Genomic DNA, 26,273 nt, shown 5'->3' with positions numbered 1-26,273 from the left:
GTCAAGGGAACTGAATGTCAGGTAGACCATAAAATGAACCACAAGTCAGATACTGCCCAAAAAGTAGTTTGATTCCTTTGATTCAAGGAATGTATTCCATTTATATACAGAAACACACAAAAGTATGCTGGGTAAACCCAGGTGGGGAGGGTTGATGGCCTAGTGGTATTATCGCTGGACTGTTAATCAAGAGAGACCCAGGTAATGCTCTGGGGCCCTGAGTTCAAATCACGTCATGGCTGATCTTTGAATTTGGAATCTGGAATTGACAATCTAATGATTATTGGGGGGAAGAGGGAATTCCTCAACTGGTTCACTTATTCTCTTTAGGGAAGGAAGTTGCCATTTTTGAAAGGAGTGGAATGTGGGGAGAGGTTGAGGTGAACAGACAAGTGTTACACCATCCATGATTGCATGGGAAGGTGTCGGTGAGGAAGTATCAGGAGTGGAGTGGGAGTGTCATAATGGTGGGGGGGAAAGGAATGATCCCCATGGAATGCTGACAGTGAAGGAATGGGAATGGTGGTGGCGCCATCTTCCTGGAGGGAATGGAATGGTCATCCTTTGCTTGTGGAACTTAATAGGAGTGGAAATTGAGGAGAAGGGGGTGGGTCCCTATCATGTGGTTCTGGGAGGCAGGGGTAACGTTAGAAGATGGATTGGACAAGGCTGAGGCTGAGGGGTCTGTCAACCATGGGTGCTGGGAATCCTGGAATGAGGAAAAGAGAGGGATCATGTCAGAGGCATCCCATTGGACGGTGGTATCATCAGAGCAGATGCGACAGGGGGAACAAGAGACTGGGAGAATGGAAGGGAATCTTTGCAGGAAGCAGTGAGTGAGGACGTATGGTTGAGGTAACTGGGGGAATGGGTGAGGCTTATCATGGATATTGGCGGACAGCCCATCCCCAGACATAAAAACATAGTCCTCATTCCTGATGAAGGGCTTTTTCCCGAAACGTCGATTTTTCCTCGCCTCGGATACTGCCTGACCTGTTGTGCTTTTCGAGCACTACACTCTCGGTAGAAACAGAGAAGTCAGGAAAGGAAAGGGAAGAATCAGACTTGGAGTAGGATGGAAACTGATGGTGTTCCCAATTCCGGATGAGAGAGGGAAGCGGCACTGATAAGTAGATGGATGGAACAGGGAAAGGGTTATGGGTGAGGGAGGCCTGATGAGGACTGGAAGAAGGAATGTTTAACACTGCCGCAAAAAGACAGGTAGAGCTAGAACCCATGTGGGTTCCCATATCCACATCTTCAACATGAAGAAGGTTAAAGGAGAAGCTCATGAAAGTGAGGGCAAGCTCGGCCAGACGAAGGAGGGTGGAGTCTGTGCAGGTGTCTTTTCACTAAAGTAGTGGAGTACTGTCAGACTATCCAGATGTACACAGAGAGGTTGTACCTTCATAGTGAACAGCAGGTGGCTAAGGCCAGACAACTGAATGGCTTACCAGGCCATTTCAGAGGGCCTTTTGTTTCTCATTCATTCATGAAATGTGGGCACTGCAGGCTGGGCCAGCACTTTTTTGCCCAATGCTGTTTACCTTTGAGAAGATGCTGGTGACATGCCTTTTTGAACTGTAGCATTCAGTTTTGACTAGGTTCATCAATAATACTGTCAGGAAGAGAGCTAAAACACTTCACTCCAGCGACATTGAAGGAACGGCAATATATTTCCAATTCAGGTGGTGTGTGGTTTCCCATGCAATAACTCTTAATTATGATCTAACACCCTACATAAGATTAACACTCGGTTAGATGCAATGATAGTTGTATCAATACAACTCCTGTCTATTGACTTCAGTTGGAAGATGTGCGAAAATAGCTTTTTGCTTAACACTGGCAATTTCCCTGACTGATGGATAGCGTTCCAATAGCACCAAAAGTTCTGATTAAAAGTTATTAACAGAAGGACAGAATGCTGATGACAGGTAGATTGGCTATTTCCCTCCACTTGGTTTTCCACTTCCTGCGCAGCCAGTGCTTCCCTGAGTCTCTGACATTTGAATAATGCTATTTCTGGCTGCCTCCCCCTCCCATTCACGTTTCAAATTATTAGCCACTCTAACAACGCATCCTAAATCTCTCTACAGGAATGTTCTCACAAATCTAGCTCAGGTTCTTAATTGTAAGAATAACTTGGTTGAATCTTTTATCATGTTCACTCAATGGATACTTCCTTAGACAACTGTAACCTTCCTGAAACAGAATATCGCATTGAATATGAAAAAAGATTTTTTTTAAATGTTCAGTCGCCAGGTATTGCTCATCATAAGAAAGTGCCAACAACAAAGTACCACAGTGGCTGAGTGGTTAGCACTGCTGCCTCACAGCGTCAGGGATCTGGGTGCGATTCTAGCCTTGAGTGACTGTCTGTGTACAGCTTGCATCTTCTCCACGTGTCTGTGCAGGTTTCCTTCCACGGTCCAAAGATGTACAGGTTAGGATGGATTGGCCTTGCTAAATTGCTTTATTGTGTCCAGGGCATGTGCAGGTTTGATGGATTAGCCATGGGGAAAGTGCAACCATACAGGGAAAAGGGGAGGGTCTGGGTGGGATGTACTTAAGTGGGTCAGTGTGGACTCGATGGGCTGAATGGCCTGCTTCCACACTGTAGGGGTTCTTTGATTAATGGAGATATTGTTGATATTTATGCACAATCGCTGGCATTGATATTAATTTCAGAACAGTAGAGAACATTTCACACTCTAACTTCATTCAGCCTTTCCAATGGATAATCTGCCACTCCACTCTACCTTCAAAACAGGGGTAGGGTGAACTTGGTTGTGATCGAGTGGAATCGATGGGCCGAATGGCTTACTCCCACATGGTCGGGATTCTATGAATAACTCAAATTAGTGACAACGTGAATCTGAGCCTAATCTGTGACTTTTTAAAAATAAAGTGCCTGCTGGTGTTTTCATTTTTTTTGAAGGGTGGAATTATAAAAGGAGACGCAAAAATTCCGACCACAGCCTTTGTCACAATAGCACTGATGAGATCCTGGACTTTCTTTCACGAAGATCTTGCAACCCAACAACGAGTGGTAAGGCTCAGTGTTAACTATTCACCCGAGAGTTTGTGGCTTTGTGCCAATGAAGTGAACGTACATAACAAACTGGAAAGACAGGCTCAAAATCATTGATGGACTCACCACCACCGGTTTTGCACCAACCACCAAAAGTATTAAGAAACTTCAGAGATAAAGAACTAACTTCATCCCTGACTGGTCCATAACGTGTGGGAGTGGCACTGCAGTCTGACGGAATCATCTCCCATTGTTCTCTGTGCATTGACTTCAGATCTTCAATTCAAGAGGAGATCTGACTGAGAAGCATAAGATGCTCAAAGGGGATTGACAAAGTAGATTGAGAAAGGATGTTTCCTCACATGTGACAATCTAGAACGAGAGGGCACAGTTTTAGGTGAAGAGGTGGCAGATTGAAAACAGAGATGAGGAGGAATCACTTCTCTCAAAAGCGCGTGAAGCTATGGATTACCCTGTCCCAGAGTGTGCTGGATGTTGAGTACACTTAGGGAGGAGATGGGCAGATTTTTAATAGGTGATGGGTTGAAGGGTTATGGGGAGTAGGCGGGAAAGTGGAAGTGAGGTCAAGGTGAGATCATCCATTATTATATTAAATGGCAGAGTGGGCTGGAGGGCCTTAATGACCTACTCCTGCTTCCAGTTCTTATGTTCAAACAATCTCAGTGAAACATCTTGATATTTAAGGAACTTGCACCCAATGCATTGGGGAATTTGGATTCAGTATAAACACTGCTATTTGGAATGCAATACTTTGCATCAGTCTTCACGATGGAAGACATGAGTAATATCCCAAAAATTCAACAGAGTCAGTGGAGAGGAGGGGTGCAGAGCTGAGGAGAAGGTGCTAGAAGAACGGAGAGGTCTGGAAATTGATAAATAATTTGGACCAGATGGAGTACATCCCAGAACTCTGAAGGAGACAGCTGAAGAGATAGTGGAGGCTTTAGTGGTGATCTTTCAGGTATCACTCTAGTCATGGAGGGTCCAGAGAACTGGAAAATCACTAACATTACCCCACCATTTGACAACAGAGCAACACAAAAGATGGGAAATTTGAGGCCGATTAGCCTGACTTCAGTTTTTGGTAAAGTTTTGGAGTCAATTGTGCAAGATGAGATTTCTGAATACTTGGAAGCGCACAGTAAAATAGGGCAAAGTCGGCATGGTTTCATCAAAGGGAGGTCATGCCTGACAAATCTGTTAAAATTCTTTGAGGAGGTAACAAGCAGGTTAGACCAGGAAAAGCCAATGGATATTATCTATCTCGACTTCCAAAAGGCCTTTGACAAGATACTGCACAGGAGGCTACTGAGTAAGATAAGAGCCCATGGTGTTAGAGGCAAGGTGCTAGCATGAATAGAAGCTTGGCTGTCTGGCAGAAAGCAGAGAGTGGGGATAAAAGGGTCCTTCTCAGAATGGCAGCCGGGGACAAGTGGTGTTCCACAAGGGTCAGAATTGGAACCACAACTTTTCACTTTGTACATGAACTGGATGAAGGAAATGAGGGAATTCTGGCTAGATATGCAGATGATACAAAGATAGGTGGAGCAGATATTGAGAAGGTGGGGAGTCTGGAGAAAAATTGAGAGAGGTTAGGAGATCAGGCAAAGAAGTGGCGGATGAAATACAACGTGTGAGGTTATGCACTTTGGTAGGAAGAATAAAGTCATGGACTATTTTTTAAAATGGGGAGAAAATTCAAAAATCTGAAGTGCAAAGGGACTTGGGAGTCCAAGTCCAGGATCCTCTTAAGGTAAACTTGCAAGTTGAGTTGGTAGTTAGGAAGGTAAATACAATGTTGTCATTCATCTCTAGAGGACTAGAATATAAAAGTGGTGATGGATTTCTGAGGCTTTATAAGGCACTGGTCAGACCATATTTAGAATATTGTGGGCAATTTTGTGTCCCGTATCTCAAGAGCAGGTCCAAAGAAGGTTCACGAGAATGATTCCAGGAATGACAGGCTTAACATATGAGGAACATTTGAAGACTCTGGGATGATACTCGACGAAATTTAGAAGGCTGGGCTGGGATCTGATTGGCATTTACAGAATACAGGGTGGCCTGGACGGAGTGGATGTTGGGAAGATGTTTCCATGAGTAGGAGAGATTAGGACCTGAAAGTGATGAATCTGTGGGATTCATTGCCACAGAAGGCTGTAGAAGCCAGGTCACTGAGTACATTTAAAACAGAGATAGAGAAGTTCTTGATTGCCAAGGGGATCAATGGTTACAGGGAGAAAGCGGGAAAATGAGGTTGAAAAATCTATAAGCCATGATTAAATGGCAGAGCAGACTGGATGGGCTGAGTGGCCTAATTTGTGCTCCTGTCATCTTATGGTCTTATACAAAGATACATCAATATTTTTACAGAAACTCATGTAACCCCTTTATTAATTACATCAATTCTCAGCAGCTAATTCTCCACAATAACAGGTATTAATCCAAATCTGAATATGAAGTCTCCTTCTAAATAGCAATTAGAAAAGGGTAGAAATGAAATGAAACTTCCTACAGAAGTCACAACGCATCTTGTTTCTCATTGTCCACCTGGGAGCTATGTAGAAATATAAAGGACTGGAGAGGAAATCTCCACATTATTGCATTATCTGAACATTTCCCAATTACTGCAATAGAAGCGTATATAATTTGTATGCCGCACCTTGTCACAAATGATGATTTCTTTGTGGGACTTGTATACAATAAATGTTCATATGTTTTTATTGAACAGTGATACTTGACACAAGAATCACGGAATTGTTATAATGCTGTAAGATTCCAATTGGCCCTGCCTCTCTAAACATATTAATTTGGTGCCAATCTCCTGCCTTTTCTCTATAACCCCACACATTGCTTCTATTTAAATAATCAATCAACATCTTTTTTAGATGATGTGGAGGTGCCAGTGTTGGACTGGGGCGGACAAAGTCAAAAATCACACGACACCAGGTTATAGTCCAACAGGTTTATTTGGAAGCACGAGCTTTAGAGCGTCGCTCCTTTGTCAGGTAGCTGGTGAAGTGGGATCATAGGACACAGAATACAAAAGTAAAAGGTCAAAGTGCCAAACAACTGATGCAGAGTATCGAACAAACCTAGATTGCTGTTAAGTCTTCAATCACTTAGAATGGGGATGTCGGTTTCTAGTGATTAATATGTAAATCCCAGAACTGCTTTCAAGTCACAGTCATGAGATAATTTAAGGTTTTATGAACGAATGGTGACATCTCAGCTCAGACAATGCATGTAAGGTGCCTCAGTTGAACATCCCTGGAGCACACTTCCAGAGAGTATATTCCAGATCCTAACGACTCGCTGTACGGCTTTGTTTCTTTCACCATGTGTTCACCTCTTTTGCAAAACACTTTATTACGCCCTCTGATTCTCAATCCATTTATGAGTGGGAATGGTTTATTCTAATCCTCTTTGTGCAAATTTTTCACGATTTCGAAAGCTACCATCAAATCTCCTTTTAGCCTCACCTCTCTGAAGAAAGCAGTTCCCAACCTGTTTAGCCTTTCCTCATAACTGGTGTATCTCATTCTCCTGAACGACTCCTGCATCCTCTCCAATGCATTTACATCCTTCTCATATTGCGGCCAGCACTGTATAGTCCAGCTCAGGACTTGCCAGTGTCTTTGTCAAGTTCAGCATAACCTCCATGCTCTTGCACTCTATGCCCAGAACACTCTCAGCTTGATCAACAACTCTCTTGTCCTGTCCTGCACTCTTTAATGACCTTTGCTTATTAAACACCAGGTTTCCATTGGAATAGTACCCCCTATTTTGAAATGTCTCTCAAATGTCAGCATGCATCTCCTCATTTCACCACGTTAAACTACATCTGCCACATGTCTGGCCACTCCACTGACATGCACCACTGAAGTTCTACACTGTCGAGCTCACAGTTTACAATCCTTCCCAAGTTTTGTGTCATCTGCAATCATTGGAATTACCCATCCCATGAACGCCTTCATCATTAATATACATCAGGGGTAAAGCTGAGATCCCAATACTGACGCTGAGAGAAATCTGCTACAAACCATCTTCCAGCTTGAAAAAAAATCCATTCACTATCACCCGCAGTTTCCTATCCCTCAGCCAATGTTTTATCCATATTGCAGTCCCTCATGTCAGTCAAAGAATTGTAGAGATGTACAGCATGGAAACGGACCCTTCAGGGTCCAACTCGTCCATGCTGACCAGATATCCTAACCTAATCTAGTCCCTTTTTGCCAGCACTGGCCCATATCTCTTTAAACCCTTCCTATTCATATACATACCCAGATGCCTATTAAATGTTGTAATTATACCAGCCTCCACCACTTCCATTGGCAGCTTATTCCATAAATGCACCATGTTCTGCATGAAAAAGTTGCTCCTTAGATCATTCCCCTCTCACCCTAAACCTATGCTCGCTAGTCTGGACACACCCACTCCAAGGTAAAGACCTTGTCTATTTACCCTATCCATTGCTCCTCATGATTTTATAAACCTCTGTAAGTTCACCCCTTAGCCTCCGACGCTCCAGGGAAAACAGCCCCAGCCTATTCAACCTCTTCCTGTAACTCCAATCCTCCAACCCTGGCAACATCCTCATAATTCTTTTCTGAACCCTTCTAAGTTTCACAACATCTTTCCGATAGGAAGGAGGCCAGAACTGCACACAATATTCCAAAAATGGCCGCACCTTTGTCCTGTGCAGCCGCAACATGAATCCCAACTCCTATACTCAAGTCATTCTTATTGCATCTATGTATCCCAAGGAGATTTGGAAGGAAAAGAATCCATTCTCCAGTTCCTTGGTCTTTTCGTCTTTTCATCTGTGCAGCCCACTGCCAGGACCGGGCAATGGCCTGGCAATTAATGCTGATTCCTCTCATTCAAGCACAAATGAGATTGACTCATCCCTTATTGGGGTGGGGTGGGATGTGGGATCTCTGCCAGGTTGGTGGTCCATTCTTTTCTTGATATTCTTCAACAAAGTGCCAACTATATCCTTCCAGACCTGGGGGAAGGGAATAATTCCCTCGGTTCCTATCATTGGCGCTGTCACTGCAAGACATGAGGTCAACAGGATGTGACAGCTGAAGGTTGTTGCGCTGAACTGTTAGCACGCCTCACCCTTCACAGGCTCTGCCACTTGTCTCACATTCCGAACGAAAGTGGGCACTGCTCTCATTTCACTCAGTTGGCTCAGTTGTGACTGCCAGCAAGGTGGGTTCCAGTTCCCACATTGGCTAACATCACCGTGAAGCTCCCATCTTCCCAACCTCGCCTGACCCTCAGGTAAAACCACAATCTCTCTAATGAGGGAGCAGCTATTCACTCCCCCAGAACTATAGCAGCCTTGCTGCAATGTGACTTGAGTGCCCTCCTATGTGTGCCACCCATTGATGTAAATGAGAAGATTCACTGTACATTGCCCATTGCAACAGTGAGAGTGCACTGTTCCCTCAGCACAGGAACACACGGGTCAACAAACGAGCAGCATTGAATTAATGCACTGAGGTAGAGGCACCTTCACTTCAGCTCCCAAAGCCTGTATTTTTAAGCTACATACTACTGGTTGTATAAAGTATTGGAGTTAAACTGAGTTCCTGAAGAAGGGGTTATGCCCGAAACGTCGATTCTCCTGTTCCTTGGATGCTGCCTGACCTGCTGCGCTTTTCCAGCAACACATTTTCAGCGTTAAACTGAGTTAGGGCAAGTTTCCGAGTCAAAAGTCTTGACAGGTCAGATCAAAGCAAAAACGAAAATCTACACATGAGGGGGAGTGTTACGTGAATGTATTTTTTTTCAACAGTGCTGATTTTCAGTCAGAAGAAAATCATTTCCCGTTACTTTTCTGTGAATTTCTCCTATTCTTGTGTCTCAATCTCTTACAGAACACAAGCATTTCAAAAGCAATTAGCTACCTTTCTAAGGAGCTTGACAATATCAAGCGCCCATACTCATTAATGATCACCGCCTACGCACTTGCATTGTATGACCCTGAAAGCTCAGCTGCTCGTCTGGCTGATGAAAAATTGAAAGAGATGGCCATTTACATTCAAGGTAATGGCAGAACTAGCAGAGAGTGTCGTAAATAAGGTATGCTTGGATTCACGGCTAACAGCGTCTAAACAATGTCTCAAGCACTTTATGCAATTTAGTTTTTTTGGCTGGCGCATGGGATAATGCAAAATATTCTAGGATACAGAGGACACTGGCATCCTTGGTGACGCTAGCAATGAATCAATTTTGTTCACTTTTCATTGACGTGAGTTCAGTTCCCAACATGGCAGCTGGGAATTTCAGAAACCTTTAAAACAGGGTCAGAAATGATGGCTATGACACTACCAGGTTTTCCTTAAATATTTAAAATTTGTGAGTCAAAGAAATGTACAGCACAGAGACAGACCTTTTGGTCCAACTCATCCGTACCAACCAGGTATCCTAAATTAATCTTGTCCAATTTGCCAACACTTGGCCCATATCCCTCCAAACCCTTCTTATTCATGTACCCATTCAGATGCCTTTTAAAAGTTGTAATTGTACCAGCTTCCACCACTTCCTCTGGCAGCTCATTCCATACACGCACCACCCTCTATGTGAAAAGGTTTCCCTTAGATCCCTCTTATATCTTTCCCCTCTCACCCTAAACCTGTGCCGTCTAGTTTTGGACTACCTTACCCTGGGGAAAAGACCTTGACTATTTATCCTATCTGTGCCCCTCATGAATTTATAAACTTCTTAAAAGGTCACCCCCAGCCTCCAGGGAAAACAGCCCCAGCCTATTCAGCCGCTCCCTATAGCTCAAGCCCTCCAATCCTGGCAACATCCTTATAAATCTTTTCTGAACCCTTTCAAGTTTCACAACATCCTTTCTACGGCAGGGAGACCAGAATTGGATGTCGTATTCCAAAAGCAGCCTAACCAATGTCCTGTACCGCCTCAAAATGACCTCCCAACTCCTAAACTCAATGCACTGACCAATAAAGACAAGCCTACTAAATGCTTTCTTCACAATCCTGTCTACCTGCATGGAAGGAGGGAGGTTATGCTCCAGTTATACAGGGCACGGGTGGAGTACAGTATTGAAGGATGGATGCTCATTTATGAGGCACATTGATTTGGCGGTGAAGTGCTTATGCCCGAACATGGATTCTCCTGCTCCTCGGATGCTGCCTGATCTGCTGTGCTTTTCCAGCACCACACTTTCAGCTCATTGATTTGGTGGCATAGTGCAGTATTTCACTTACATTGTAGATTTCTACCTGTCATTGGCTCACTGTGAGGTAAAAAGACCATAGCAGAGGTAAAAGCTTACAGCTTGTCAGGAAGAGGCCACACAGTTGACTGCTGCTAATTGTCAGCAGAGGAGAGCATGAAATGTGTATTCTCTTCAGAGCTCAGGGTGTGGTTGAACGTCAAGATTAGAGTGGTGCTGGAAAAGCACAGCAGGGCAGGCAACATCCGAGGAGCAGGAACATCGACGATTCAGGCAAGAAGATCTCCTGATGAAGGGCTCCTGCCTGAAACATCGATCTTCCTGCTCCTCGGATGCTGCCTGACCTGCTGTGCTTTTCCAGCACCACCCTAATCTAGACTATACTCTCCAGCATCTACAGTCCTCACGCTCGCCAGTGTGGTTGAATGTTCTTGTATCACTGTGCAGACCACTCACCTCCAATGTGTCAATAAGTGTGAGCTTGAGTGAGGACGCAGACAGAGAAGCATGTTTAGAAGACTTTATTGAAGCACATTGGCATTATGAAACATAATGTTTGACCATGATTGCTCAACATTGATGAGACAGAGAGTGATTTCCGGCTGCAAGCGTAAAATGACCATGATAAAATAGGCCACCCCTTACACTCCATCACCGGCAATAGAATTGAGTTTTGGCCAGTGGATACTACACTTGCTGTGGTATCGCACAAGGTGAGTGCCTAAGGAGTTGATGATCTTGACCAAGGCCCCATTTCCAAGTGGGTACCTGGGGGAAAGAAGAGTGTGGGGTGTGATGGTGAGCTGGATTGAGGATAAGTGCTCAGCACCATGTCCAGTCATTGGCGATGGCTGAGGCTGCTATCACCTTGCAGATTGGCCGCCCTTCTCCTCTCCCTCAGGAGCTGGTCAAGCCTATCGTGAGGGCTGGCAGTGCAATACCCTTAGCAACAGCGTGGGGCAGACTGGACCCGCTGCTGCCGGGGCTGTACTGGAGGAGAAGGTCTTACTGAGACATGTGTAACTTTAACTTGGAAAAGTGGAGTCCCGGAGCACTGGGATTAGTCAAGCCATTTCGTTCAGGACAGGCAATGCAGAGAGCCCTCCCTCAGACGACTGCTGCCTCTAAATGACCAGCCCCAACCACAATCCCCATCGCACACCTCCTCCCCACCTCCACCCATCAATGGTGTACCATGTAGCCTCCTGAGATTTCATTTCCCTTCCCCTCCAGCGAGTTCACTTCCAAGTGATACCTTAGCACGGCGCTATATAAATTCAAGTTGTCAGTCACAGTTCAGCCGGATTGCAGGAGGTCCCTCCAGTGAGGGAAATCTTCCATTTTTAACCTGGTCTGGCCTACATTTGACTCCATCTGGGAAGTGGCTACCCATATGGGAAAGGCCTAGCAATCCACTCAATTCAAAGGCAGTTGAGCATGGGGTAGGCAAAGCTACCCTTGTCCTGTGTCGCTCCCGTCCCCATAAAGGTTTAACGAGAAACTGTCGATTCTGTGTAGCATTGTGACCCAGACTTAGCAAAAACCATGAGTCCGCGAACCTATTGCAAAGACCCAGGACAGAAACTTTGCCGCGTGGCCAGTTACTTTCGAAGTTTAACTCTCGTCGTCCAAAAGCAGCGGGAGACAACCTGCTTTTGCGCGGTAACGTTGAGTCACATGATCTCTCTCACGTTTTCCGCATGGAAATAGAGGACGATGTCCGCTTTTGGGATGATGATGGAACCTCACGCGGTGGAGGAGCCGGAGGAGGGCAAGCTTCAGCTGGGAACGTGGAGACCACCGCTTACGCCTTGCTTCAGACGCTGGCTATGAAAGATCTCCAGTACGCCAAGCCCATCGTCAAATGGCTAACGGAGCAACGGAGCTATGGTGGAGGATACCGTTCAACTCAGGTATGTTGAGTATTGTCACTAATTGTGGTGATTTATTTCACATTGAGGCCAGAGCAGGAGGAACTGATAGAGTCTCACAGCACGGAAACAGGCCCTTCGCTCCAACTCGTCTGTGCTGGCCAGATTTCGTAATCTGAACTAATCCCATTTGCCTACACTTAGCCCATATCCCTCTACCCTGCCCTCTCCAAGATACCTGTCCAAATGTCTATTGAATTTTCTAACTGTACCCGTCTCTACCACTTCCTCTGGCAGCTCGTTACATACACGCACCACTCTCTGCATGAAAAGGTTGGCCCTCAGCTCCCTTGGAATTAGGGCAGATTGGTGGCTCCGTGGTTAGCACTGCTGCTTCATGGGGACCCGGGTTCGATTCCACCCTCAGGTGACTGTCTGTGTGAAATTTGTACATTATTCCTGTGTCTGTGTGGATTTCCCCCAGGTGCTCTGGTTTCCTCCCACAGCCCAAGGATGTGCAGGTTAATTGGATTGGCCATGCGAAATGCAGGGTTATAGGGTGAGGAGGGTCTGGGTGGGACATTCCTTAGCGGGTCAATATGGACTGAATGGCCTGCTTCCAACCCTGTAGGGTTTTTATGAAGTTGCCAGTTTCTCCTTGTCATTTCCTTTCTCTTAATTCATCACTGTCGATCAGCTGTATGTCATGGGGATTTTGGGCCATTGGTTTACTTATTTTGTTTCACCTCAACTTGCGGTGAAAGTAATTTGGGGATGAGACATGCAAACCAGGCAAAATCGTGGATTTTTGTTTTAGATACCATTGCAACAGGGGTTGATGTTACGTTTAAGTTAAGAGCACTGGAATTAGATGGTTTGCTTTTACTCCAGAATACTTTCCACAGAAGCACAATCTGTAACTTGACTTCATTGAAATCAGGCATTCTCCTGCCATTTCACACTTTCCAATAGTTGTGTTAAGCATGTAATTTAGACAGCACTTGATCTTTTACATCATATTACATGTTGAATATTCTTGAATGGAACAAATAACAAATATTGTGGGGGAAGTCTTCATTCATTCTCCCTTAGAGTTATAGAGTCATAGAGTCACAGAGTCATAGAGATGTACAACATAGAAACAGACCCTTCAGTCCAACTCATCCATGCCGACTAGATATCTCAACCCAATCTAGTCCCGATTCGGAGATGCCAGTGTTGGACTGGGGTGTACAAAGTTAAAAATCACACAACACCAGGTTATAGTCCAACAGGTTTAATTGGAAGCACACTAGCTTTTGGAGCGACGCTCCTTCATCAGGTGATTGTGGAGGGCTCGATCGTAACACAGAATTTATAGCAAAAATTTACAGTGTGATGTAACTGAAATTATACATTGAAGAATTGATTGTCTGTTAAGTCTTTCATCTGTTAGAATACAGTGATAGTTTCACTTCTTTCATGTGTAAATCACAAAACCCTTTTTTTAAAGTTGCATTCTCAGGTTAGCTGTTAACAATGATGATAGCTAGACAATATGTTGAAGCTGTTAGCCCGCTGTGTTCTCTGTCTATGACCTGATGTTTAGATTGATTCTAATCTAAAAAGTGAGATAACAGAGTTTTACATAAATTCATGCAGTTTTTGAGCTCAGAGTTCTACATGAATGTGTGTGGTTTTTGAGCAAAGTGCAATGTAACTCTGTAAATACAAAAAAATTCACCACACAAAATATATGTGTACATGTGGGTCTTTGTCTGTCTGTGTGTGTATGTCTGTCTGGGGAGGGGGTTGTGAGTGTGAGAGTGTGTGTGTGTGTAGTGAGTGCAGAGTGTCTGAAGTCTGTGAGGGGGTGCATGTGTGGGAGTGTGTGTGTCTATAAGGGTGTGTGTGGGTGTCTGTGTGCGCATATGTGTGTACCTGTGTCCGTGTATATGTGAGTGTGTGTGTGTGTAGGAATATCTGTGTGTGTGTGTGTAGTGCAATGGTGATCACCTGTAATGTGACATGAACCCAAGGTCCCGGTTGAGGCCCTCCCTATGGGTACCAAACTTAGCTATCAGCCTCTGCTCAGCCACTTTCCTCTGCTGCCTGTCCCGAAGTCCACCTTGGAGGATGGTCACCCGAAGGTCCGAGGCTGAATGTCCTGGACCACTGAAGTGTTCCCTAACTGGGAGGGAACCCTCCTGTCTGTTGATTGTTGTGCGGTGCCCATTCATCCGTTGCCGTAGCCTTTGCTCAGTTTCCCCAATGTACCATGCCTCCGGGCATCCTTGCCTGCAACGTATAAGATAGACAACGTTGGCTGAGTCACATGAGTACCTGCCATGTACAAGTTGGGAGGTGTTCCCACACGTAATAGTGGTATCTATGTCCACAATCTGACACGTCTTGCAGCGTCCACCGTGACAGGGTTGTATGGAGTTGTCCTGAGAGCAGCTTGCTACGCACAATGATCTGTTTGAGGTTTGGCGGTTGGTTAAAGGCAAGTAGTGGAGGTGTGGGAAAGGTCTTGGTGAGGTGCTCATCCTCATTGATAATGTGTTGCAGGTCACGAAGAACATGGCGTGATTTTTCAGCCCCTGGGAAGTACTGAACAACAAAGGGTACCCTGTCAGTTACAGCCCGTGTCTGTCTCCTGAGGAGGTCATTACAGTTCCTTGCTGTGGCACGTCGGAACATCGACCGCCGGTTCCGACGTGCCACAGCAAGGAACTGTAATGACCTCCTCAGGAGACAGACACAGGCTGCAACTGACAGGGTACCCTTTGTTGTTCAGTACTTCCCAGGGGCTGAAAAATCATGCCATGTTCTTCGTGACCTGCAACACATTATCAATGAGGATGAGCACCTCACCAAGACCTTCCCCACACCTCCACTACTTGCCTTTAACCAACCGCCAAACCTCAAACAGATCATTGTGTGTAGCAAGCTGCCCGGCTCTCAGGACAACTCCATACAACCCTGTCACGGTGGACGCTGCAAGACGTGTCAGAGTGTGGACAGAGATACCACCATTACACATGAGGACACCTCCCACCTTGTACATGGCAGGTACTCATGTGACTCAGCCAACGTTGTCTACCTTATACGTTGCAGGCAAGGATGCCCGGAGGCATGGTACATTGGGGAAACCGAGCAAAGGCTACGACAACGGATGAATGGGCACCGCACAACAATCAACAGACAGGAGGGTTCCCTCCCAGTTTAGTTTTTTTTTAGATTACATTACAGTGTGGAAACAGGTCCACACCGACCCGCCAAAGCGCAACCCACCCATACCCCTGCATTCACCCCTTACCTAAGGCTACGGACAATTTAGCATGGCCAATTCACCTAACCTGCACATCTTTGGACTGTGGGAGGAAACCGGAGCACCCGGAGGAAACCCACGCAGACACGGGGAGAACGTGCAAACTCCACACAGTCAGTCGCCTGAGGCGGGAACTGAACCCGGGTCTCAGGCGCTGTGAGGCAGCAGTGCTAACCACTGTGCCACCATGCCGCCCACTTAGGGAACAATTCAGTGGTCCAGGACATTCAGCCTCGGACCTTCGGGTCACCATCCTTCAAGGTGGACTTCGGGACAGGCAGCATAGGAAAGTGGCCGAGCAGAGGCTGATAGCTAAGTTCGGTACCCATAGGGAGGGCCTCAACCGGGACCTTGGGTTCATGTCACATTACAGGTGATCACCATTGCACTACACACACACACACACAGATATTCCTACACACACACACACTCTCACATACACACGGTCACAGGTACACACATATGCACACACAGACACCCACACACACCATTATAGACGCGCACACTCCCACACATGCACCCCCTCACAGAGTTAAGACACTCTGCACTCACTACACACATACACATACACACACACACTTTCTCACACTCACAACCCCCACCCCAGACAGACACACACACAGACAGACAAAGACCCACATGCACACATCTATTTTGTGTGGTGAATTTCTTTGTACTTGCAGAGTTACATTGCACTTTGCTCAAAAACTGCATACATTCATGTAGAACTCTGAGCTCAAAAACTGCATGAATTTATGTAAATCTCTGTTATCTCACTTTTTAGATTAGAATCAATCTAAACATCAGGTCATAGACAGAGAACACAAGGGGCTAACACCTTCAACACATTGTCTAGCTATCACCATTGTTAATAGCCAACCCGAGAATGCAACTTTAAAAAAAGGGTTTTGTGATTTACACATGAAAGTGAAACTATCACTGTATTCTAACAGATGAAAGGCTTAACAGACAATCAATTCTTCAATGTGTAATTTCAGTTACATCACACTGCAAATTTTTGCTATAAGTTCTGTGTTACGATCGATGAAGGAGCGTCGCTCCGAAAACTAGTGTGCTTCCAATTAAACCTGTTGGACTATAACCTGGTGTTGTGTGATTTTTAACAATCTAGTTCCACCTGCCAGCACCTGGCCCATATCCCTCCAAACCCTTCCTATTGATATACCCATCCAAATGCCTTTTAAATGTTACAATTGTACCAGCCTCCACCACTCCTTCTGGCAGTTTATTCCATACACACACTACCCTTTGTGTAAAAAAAAGTTGCCTCTTAGGTTTCATTTATATCTTTCCCCTCTCACCCTAAACCTATGCCCTCTAGTTCTGGACTCCCCGACCCCAGGGAAAAGACTTTGTCTATTTATCCTGTCCATGCTCCTCTGTGTGTGCTGACTGGGTTACCATTTATTGCCCTTCTCAAGATGCCTTGCGAAAGGTGGTGGTGAGCTACCTTCTTGTAAATACTGCAGCCCATTTAGTGTGGGTCCCCCTCTACAATTCACATGTCGGTTTTGGTACCTTCTCTGTACCCCCTAGGATGCACTAATGTTGACCAGCCTCACCAATTGGAACTTTCGGCTTAATCATTGCAGTTACAACCACAAATGAAGAACACGGGGGACACTGAAGTCACAGTGATATCTGATACACTAGAGCTTTACACTTGCCCAAAACCTCAATGCAGCTTTTTCAGTGCTGGCAGAGAAAAACCTAAGAATTCGGAAAATAAACAACATGGTTACAGGGAAGGAATGGTCCCATGGTATTCTGTTTTGACTATCAATCCAGACAGAGAGAGAGAAAGACATCCAAGTAAAGTTCCAGGGGGCTCCAGTATTCAAACCCCACCCTGGTAGGTGGTGGAATTTGAATTCAATAAAAAATTTGGAATTGAAATTTGAATGATGACTATGATGTCAGGAAAAACCCCATCTGGTTCACTCATATCCTTGAGGGAAGGAAACTGCAGTTGTTACCTGGTCTGGCCTACATGTGACTACAGACCCACAGCAATGTTTCAATGCCCTTTGGGTCACCCTTGGTTAATAAATAAATGCCACCCTGGCTCATAACATCCACACCCTGTGAATGAATTTAAAAACACCAAATTAGCTTTCAACTGGAATCCATCGAATCCCTACAGTGTGGGGACAGGCCCTTTGGCCCAACAAGTCCACACTGATCCTCCGAAGAGTATCCCACCCAGAGCCATTCCCCTATTACTCTATATTTACCCTTGACTAATGCACCCCTAGACACTATGGGCAACCTAGCATGGCCATTTCACCCGAACTGACACACCTTTGGACTGTGGGAGGAAACGAGAGCACCTGGACATGGGGAGAATGTGCAAACTCCACACAGACAGTCACCTGAGGCTGGAATCGAACCTGGGTCCCTGGTGCCATGAGGCAGCAGTGCTAACCACTGAGCCCGTGGTTGTTCATACCAATAAGGATTCACTAACACGTGGGTAATTACAGGCATTCTGTGGACCCTGTCTAATGAGTGCTTCCTGCACGGAGTTTAGAGAATGCTACTCATATCTGGAACAGGATAAATTATCCATTGCTTAATGCTGGACAGATGATGTCAGATGTTCTCTTTTTAAGGGTCTCATGATGCAGTGGCAATGTCCCTATCTCTGAGACAGCAAGTCTGGGTCCATGTCAGGGTGTGAAGCCAAGGGACTGCATCGAAATGAAGTGTAGACTGTATCTAAATGAACAGGTCGATTACAAATAATTGATGCATTTGTCTCTGCTCTCCCGGAAGGATACAGTGGTCGCCCTGGAAGCTCTGTCCGAGTACAGTATCGTTACTTTTCAGCCAGAGCCGTTGAACCTGCATTTCACATTCAGCCATCCAATTCAGATGACGAAACAAGTTCTCAACATACAGCAGGACAACGCGTTGCTACAGGACGAGTTAAAGGTGAAGATTCAATCAAAAGACCTCAGCTTCAGAGAGTTGGACCTGTGGACAATACTTGTAGTATTAGGAGAATGTAAGGACTGCAGATGCTGGAGATCGGAGTTGATGAGTGCGTCGCTGGAGAAGCACTCCGAAGAGCAGGACAGTTGACGTTTCGAGCGCGAGCTCCATTCCTGATGAAGGGCTTATAATCGAAACGTCGACTCTCCTACTCCTTAGATGCTGCCTGACCTCGTCGAGTCATAGAGATGTACAGCACGGAAACAGACCCTTCGGTCCAAGTCATCCATGCTGACCAGATATCCCAACCCAATCCACACCCACCTGCCAGCACCCAGCCCATATCCCTCCAAACCCTTCCTATTCATATACACATCCAAATGCCTCTTAAATGTTGCAATTGTACTAGCCTCCACCACTTCCTCTGGCAGCTCATACCATACATGTACCACCCTCTGTGTGAAAAAGTTGCTCCTTTGGTCTCTTTTATATCTTTCCCCTCTCACCCTAAACCTATGTCCTCTAGTTCTGGACTCCCCACCCCAGGAAAAAGACTTTGCCTATTTATCCTATCCATGCCCCTCATAATTTTGTAAACCTCTATAAGGTCACCCCTCAGCCTCCAACACTCCAGGGAAAACAGCCCCAGCCTGTTCAGCCTCTCCCTATAGCTCAGATCTTCCAACCCTGGCAACATCCTTGTAAATCTTTTCTGAACCCTTTCAAGTTTCACAACATATTTCCAATGGGAAGGAGACCAGAATTGCACACAATATTCCAACAATGGCCTAACCAATATCCTGTACAACCGCAACATGACCTCCCAACTCCTGTACTCAATACTCTGACCAATAAAGGAAAGCATACCAAACACCTTCTTCACTATCCTATCTACCTGTGACTCCACTTTCAAGGAGCTATGAACCTGCACTCCAAGGTCTCTTTGTTTAGCAACACTCCCTGGGACCTTACCATTAAGTGTATAAGTCCTGCTAAGATTTGCTTTCCTAAAATGCAGCACCTCGCATTTATCTGAATTAAACTCCATCTGTCACTTCTCAGCCCATTGGCCCGTCTAATCGAGATCCCATTGTAATCTTGAGGTAACCTTCTTTGCTGTTCACTACACCTCCAATTTTGGTGTCATCTTCAAACTTACCAACTACACCTCTTATTCTTATGTCAAATCATTTATGTAAATGACAAAAGGATCTGCATTGATCCTTGTGGCATTCCACTGACCTGCTGTGCTTTCCCAGCACCACTCTCTTCGAGTACTTGTAGTATTGTCTTGCTGTTAATTTCTGGTGCGGCTCAGAGACTAACAGCAGAAACCAACCCTGCCACCCTCTCAACCACAGAATCCCTACAGTGTGGAAGCAGGCCATTCAGTCAATTGAGTCCACACCGATCCTCTGAAGAATGTCCCACCCAGACCAACATCCCTACCCTATCACTGTGACCCTGCATTTCACACGGCCAATCCACCTGACCTGCACATCTTTGGATTGTGGGAGAAAGCCGGAGCACCTGAGGCAGACACAGGAGAACGTGCAAACTCCACACCAGTCAGTCGCCCGAGGCTGGAATTGAAACCGGGTCCCTGGCACTGGGACCACACACCCCTAACCACAACACCCCACTCCATGAATACCCACCATACTTCCAGACCACACACCTCAGTGACTCAACTACCACCTCTGGCCTGTATTCATATGGAAGGGCCTGATGAAGGGCTTTAGCCCGAAACGTTGATTTTCCTGTCCCTCAGATGCTGTCTGACTTGCTGTGCTTTTCCAGCACCACACTCTTGACTCCAATCTCCAGCATCTGCAGTCCTCACTTTTGCCTGCATTCATATAACATACTTTACATCCTCAAGTCATCCATAGGCTCTCCACAGCCAGGACGTTTTTGAAATGTAGTCAATATTGTACTATATGAGAAATTAATGCACAGTTAAAAAAAAATCGATTCAAGCAATGAATGAAATAGAGTCACAGGATCAAACAGCAAGGAAACAAACCCATCGGTTTAACTAATCAACGTCGACCATGTTTCCAAACCAAACTAATCCCACTTTCCTGTATTCCTCATATTCCTCCAAACCTTTCCTATACACGTGGTGGCTCAGCAGTTAGCACTGTTACCTCACAGCGCTAGGCATCAGGGTTCAATTTCAGCCCCGGGCGACTGTCTGTGTGGAGTTTGCACATTCTCCCCGTGTCTGTGTGGGTTTCCTCCAACAGTCCAAAGTTATGCAGGTTAGGGTGGATTGGCTGTGCTAAATTGCCCATAGTGTTCAGGGATCTGTAGGTCAGGTGCACTAGTTAGGGGTAAATGTAGAGTAATAGGGGAGGGGAATGGGTCTGGGTGGGTTACTCTTTGGAGGGTCGGTGTGGACTTGTTGGGCTATAGAACCTTTTTCCACACTATAGGGATTCTATGATTCATTCCGCATCACTTAAATGCTGCAACTGTACCTGCACCCACAGTGAAGCTAGGGGCCAGTTTAGTATGGGTTGGAAGACCGCTGTTTTGAACTTTTATTTCTGCATCTTATTTCTCTATTTTCTAAGATTTTGTAACTGAAGAAGTTATACCTGGGTACCTTTCTACCGAAGGTATCACTGTAAGAGGCAGCACATACTCATTTGAGTATCTGTGACAATAAAGTTAATTCTAATTCGAATTCTCTGGCAGTTCGTTCCACACATGAGCCACTGTCTGTGTGAAAAAGAGTCTGGCTATGGTTAAATTTTAGCAAAGGCCATTCAACAAGTGTTTAAAACAGTGCAGATACTGAATGGTAGCATAGTTTATTTCATGTGTATTGCGCTCATAATAACACCAAGTCGAAGACAATGTCTTTTGAATGATAAATGATCTAACAGAAGATGTAACGTATTTTGTCTCATTAGTTCCCACTTGGGTACAACATCACCATCGAAGTTAAGGGTAGAGGAACTGGAACGCTGAGTGTGAGTAAATGTGTTTAGTCTGTCAATGGCACCTCTGTCTTGTCTCAGGGTGTTCTGACACACTGGCCATCATTTGATTTATTGCCAAATATCATGATCAAACAATGGGGTTTTCAGCTTGGCCAGGAGCATTTTGATTTTGCATGCCCAATATAATACAGGATAGCACAAAACATAAGGCATGATATAAGTAAGCAATCAGCTCCCCGTTCACTACATTACAATCTATTCCATAAGACCATAAGGTATAGAAGTGGAATTAGGCCATTCGGCCCATTGAATCTGTTCTGCCTTTTGGTCATGGCTGATGCATTTCTGAATGCCATTCTCCTGCCTTCTCCCTGTAACCCTTGATCCCCTCACATATCAAGAACCTATCTATCTTCGTCTTAAAGACACTCAGTGACTTGGCTGCCACAACCTTCTGCGGCAATGAGTTCCACAGATTCACCACCCCCTGGCTAAAGAAAGTCCTCCTCATCTCAGTTCCAAAGGTTGTCCTTTCATTCTGAAATCCAAATAGATCACATCCATTACTCTCCTTTGTCTAACTTGTTTGTTACGTCCTCAAAGAATTCTAACAGATTTGTCAGGCATAATCTCCCCTTGACAAAGCTGTGCTGACTCAAAGCTGTGCTGACTCAGCCCTACTTTACCGCACACTTCCAAGCACTCTGCAATCTCATCCTTAATAATGGGCTCTAACATCTTACCAACGGCTGTGGTCAGGCTAACCAGCCTATAATTTCCCATCTTCTGCCTCCCTCCCTTCTTAAACAGGGATGTTACTTTCACCATTTTCCAGCCCTCTGGCACCCTCCCTGACTCCAGTGATTCCTGAAAGATCACCGACAATGCTTCAATAATCTCCTCAGCAATCTCTGTCAGAGCCCTCGGGTATAGTCCATCTGGTCTGGGTGATTTATCCATCTTCAGACCTTTCAGCTTCCTCGCTGCCTCCTCCTTAGTGATGAACTGGATGCAACAAAGACTGATATTAATTTTTAAATCATTTATTCTGGAGAGTATCCAGTACAGAGACCTATGGGACATCGCTCAATATTCCTCTCTACTCACAGGAGCTGCATTTGACTATTGTCTATTTCCTTTCTGCTTCTCATTTTCTCAGAATGTATTTTCCGTTTCTTTTAATCCGTAATTATGTTAGGGAGGGAAAAATCAGGAACACTTGGCTCAAAACATTCACAAAGAAGGGGAGGAAATGGCCACTGTTAATCCAGTGACCCAGGTTCTGGGGTCCCAGGTTAGAATCCCATCGTTGCAGATGGTGGAATTTGAATTAGATTTTTAAATAATCTGGAATTAAGAGTTTAATGATGACAATGAGTCCATTGTCGGAAAAGCTGATTTAGTTCACTAATTATCTTGAGGGAGGGAATCTGGCCTGTGACTCCAAACCCGCAGCAATGTGGTAGACTTTTAACTGCCCTCTGGGTTATTAGGGATGGGCAATAAATGCTACCTAGCCAGTGACACCCTCATCCCATGATTGAATAAAGGAGGAAAAAGGTATCACCTTAATCATAAGGAGAAAGTGAGGACTGTGGATGCTGGAGAGCAGAGTCAAAAAGTGTGATGCTGGAATAGCACAGCCGGTCAGGCAGCATCTGAGGAGCAGGTGTATCGACATTTCGAGCATAAGCCCTTTATCATTCCAGATGAAGAGCTTGTGCTCGAAACGTCGACTCTCCTGCTCTCCAATGCTGCCTGACCGGCTGTGCTTTTCCAGCATCACACTTTTTGACTCACCTTAAACATAAGCTGGTTAAAAAAAGACAAATTTGACATTCCAACAAGGAATAAAACTTTGAAAGGAGTTTCCATCACCTCATAGGTTTTTTTGTTGTTGTTTGATTAAGGATGTATTTTGTTTTATTAATCAGGCCAATTTCCGTCCCAGTTTAACAATACCCCGACACATTGCAATCAGAAAAAAATCTTCCCTTAGAAGCGCACACACACATACACACACACTCTCACAGACACACACACACATATACATGCACACACATAGACACATACAACCACACCATACACACACTCTCACAGACACACACATACATACACACACATAGACACACACACAATCACACATACACACACTCTCACAGACACACACACACGCATACATACACACACATAGACACACACAACCACACCATACACACACTCTCACAGACACACACATACATACACACACATAGACACACACACAATCACACATACACACACTCTCACAGACACACACACACATACATACACACATAGACACACACACACTCTCACAGTCATGCACACACACATACATACACACACATAGACACACGCACACACAATCACACACGCGCACACACACACACCGTGGGGAAAATTTTAACCCATTGAAAATTGAGTACACAGACTGAAAATGGCAGCCAAGGTCCTGTACACATCACTATTGCCCACTTCCTTTTGCAAAATGCGATAATTAACAACTCCCGTGTTTCTTTCTGTGACTTGCAGTTTCTGAAATCCTACCTGCTGATCTCCGAGCCCAAGAATACATGTGATTATTTCAGGCTTGAGGTTACAGTGAAAGGGAAGGTGGAATACGAGGGTGAGTATTGGTTCACCCCACATTGTTCTCACTGCATCAAATGCGCTGGGATCTTACAATGTTGAGGAGGCATGGACCAGTTATTGGAGATACATGTTTGCATTTTTATGGTTGTTTGCTGTACTGCTGTCATGTGTAGCTGCTGCTTCCCAGAGATCTGCTGTTACAGAGTGTCACTATCATCTGTCTTTCTCCATCTTCACGCGTCTACGGTAGCTCATCTGTGACATCCCACATCTGACAGAGAGACCTCGGGGTTTAAGTACATAATTCTTTGAAATTCGCATCACATTGACAGAGTGGTTAAGACAGCATTTAGCACACTTGCCTCTATGGCTCAGACCTTTGAGTACAGGAGTTGGAACGTCATGCTGAGATTGTGAGGTCCCTTCTGGAGTATTGGGTCCGGTTCAGGTCGCCCTGTTATGGGAAGGATATTATCAAGCTGGAGAGGATTTAGAAGAGATTTACCAGGATTGTCCGGGAATGAAAGGTTTGAGTTCTAAGGAGAGGCTGGATAGGCTGGGACCTTTTTCACTGGAGTGTAGGAGGTTGAGGGATGACCTTATAGAGGTTTATAAAATCATGAAGGGTGTAGATAAGGTGAATGGCTGGTGTCTTTTCCCAAGGGTGGGGGATTTCAAGACTTGAGGGGTATTTTTAAGGTGGGGGGAGAAAGATTTCAAGAAGGCCTGGTCAATTTTTTTACAAAGAGTGATTCGTAGGTGGAATGAACATTCAGAGGAAGTGGTGAATATGGATACAGTTACAACATTTCAAAGACATTTCGATAAGTACATAAATAATTGCTGAGATAGGAAAGGACATTAGCCAGTTAGAAAATTCACTGGAAATTAAACATTTAGAAGTGCAAGGTTAGAAATGCTCACTGAAGCATTTACTACAAATAGATATTTGACTGACTTATGCTTCTCTGTGTGAGATTAAAACTGTCCAGATCGTGTGTGTAGATCTGAACTGATGGTCACTTCCCACAAACTGACTGTGAACAGAAATGATCAGCTCCCTCTGAAACAATGTAGCACCTTTCAAAACCAAATTGAAAAGGATGAAATCCAAAATTGCATTGATCAATGGTTATTATTACTTAGGACAAATGATGACACGTGATTCAGGAGTTGGAAAAAGGAAGCTTGAAGTAATTTTATGAAGAGCAAGGCATGTGCTAACAATGAGTAAAGAAGAAATGTTTGGAGGGATATGGGCCAAGTGCAGGCAGCAGGGACTAGTTTAGTTTGGGATTATAATCAGCACGGATTGAAAGGTCTGTTTCCACGATTTCTGACTCCATGACTCTATAACGTCTCTTTCTGCTGACTTCCATGTTGTTCTTTAGAAAGAATTATCTACAGCTTTTCAGCTCTAATCAAATAGACACAACACTGTATCACGTTTTAAGAGTTAATTTTGCCTCTTCTCCTACGAAGACCTCTTCATTTGTCTTACTGCATTTGGATTGTTTTTAGCATGCGTCTTAGGATCCACATTTCTATTTTCTTCCATAGATCTTTCCTCTCTGCCCATACTTAGGTATACAATGAAATGGAGCAAATGTATGATGAGTGGGTAAGCATATGGACGTACATGGAATAGTGTAGGTTAGATGGGCTTCAGATTGGTATGACAGGTCAGCACTGAAGAGCCTGTACTGCGCTGTAATGTTCTATGTTCTATTCCTGTTAGCAAGTTTGAATTTACTCATTGTTAGCACATGCCTTGCTCTTCATAAAATTACTTCAAGCTTCCTTTTTCCAACTCCTGAATCACATGTGTCATCATTTGTCCTAAATAATAATAACCATTGATCAATGCAATTATAGATTTCATCCTTTTCCATTTGGTTTTGAAAGGTGCTACATTGTTTCAGAGGGAGCTGATCATTTCTGTTCACAGTCAGTTTGTGGGAAGTGACCATCAGTTCAGATCTACACACACGATCTGGACAGTTTTAATCTCACACAGAGAAGCATAAGTCAGTCAAATATCTATTTGTAGTAAATGTTTCAGTGAGCATTTCTAACCTTACACTTCTAAATTTTTAATTTCCAGTGAATTTTCTAACTGGCTAATGTCCTTTCCTTTCTCAGCAATTAAAAAACACAGTTAGAAACTTTAATGCTGAAAAGAAATTATATTTATCACAATGGATTCAAATACTAAAGCACGATAGTAAGGCATGTATCGAGAAAAGGCTACAGTATGATTAGATTCTCTACAGTGTGGAAACAAGCCCTTCAGCCCAACAAATCC

General features: G+C 44.7%; 1 protein-coding gene across 1 annotated transcript in view; it reads left to right on the top strand.

Annotated features, from left to right (window-relative positions):
- Window positions 1-26,273, top strand: part of LOC122541325 (complement C4-like) — a 158,027-nt gene that overhangs the window by 94,722 nt on the left and 37,032 nt on the right. Inside the window, exons 27-32 of the mRNA XM_087979485.1 lie at window positions 2,939-3,049; window positions 8,941-9,109; window positions 11,976-12,178; window positions 18,246-18,404; window positions 21,326-21,385; window positions 23,909-24,002. Of these exons, the coding sequence (XP_087835611.1) occupies window positions 2,939-3,049; window positions 8,941-9,109; window positions 11,976-12,178; window positions 18,246-18,404; window positions 21,326-21,385; window positions 23,909-24,002 (796 nt within the window). The remainder of the gene's footprint in view (window positions 1-2,938; window positions 3,050-8,940; window positions 9,110-11,975; window positions 12,179-18,245; window positions 18,405-21,325; window positions 21,386-23,908; window positions 24,003-26,273) is intronic.

The sequence above is a fragment of the Chiloscyllium plagiosum genome, unplaced genomic scaffold, assembly GCF_037043375.1.
Source record: "Chiloscyllium plagiosum isolate Xiang-an unplaced genomic scaffold, Cpla_swu_hap1 HiC_scaffold_35, whole genome shotgun sequence".
Lineage (NCBI taxonomy): Eukaryota > Metazoa > Chordata > Chondrichthyes > Orectolobiformes > Hemiscylliidae > Chiloscyllium > Chiloscyllium plagiosum.
Note: the sequence above shows the minus strand (reverse complement) of the source record. Positions and strands in the feature narration are given on the sequence as shown.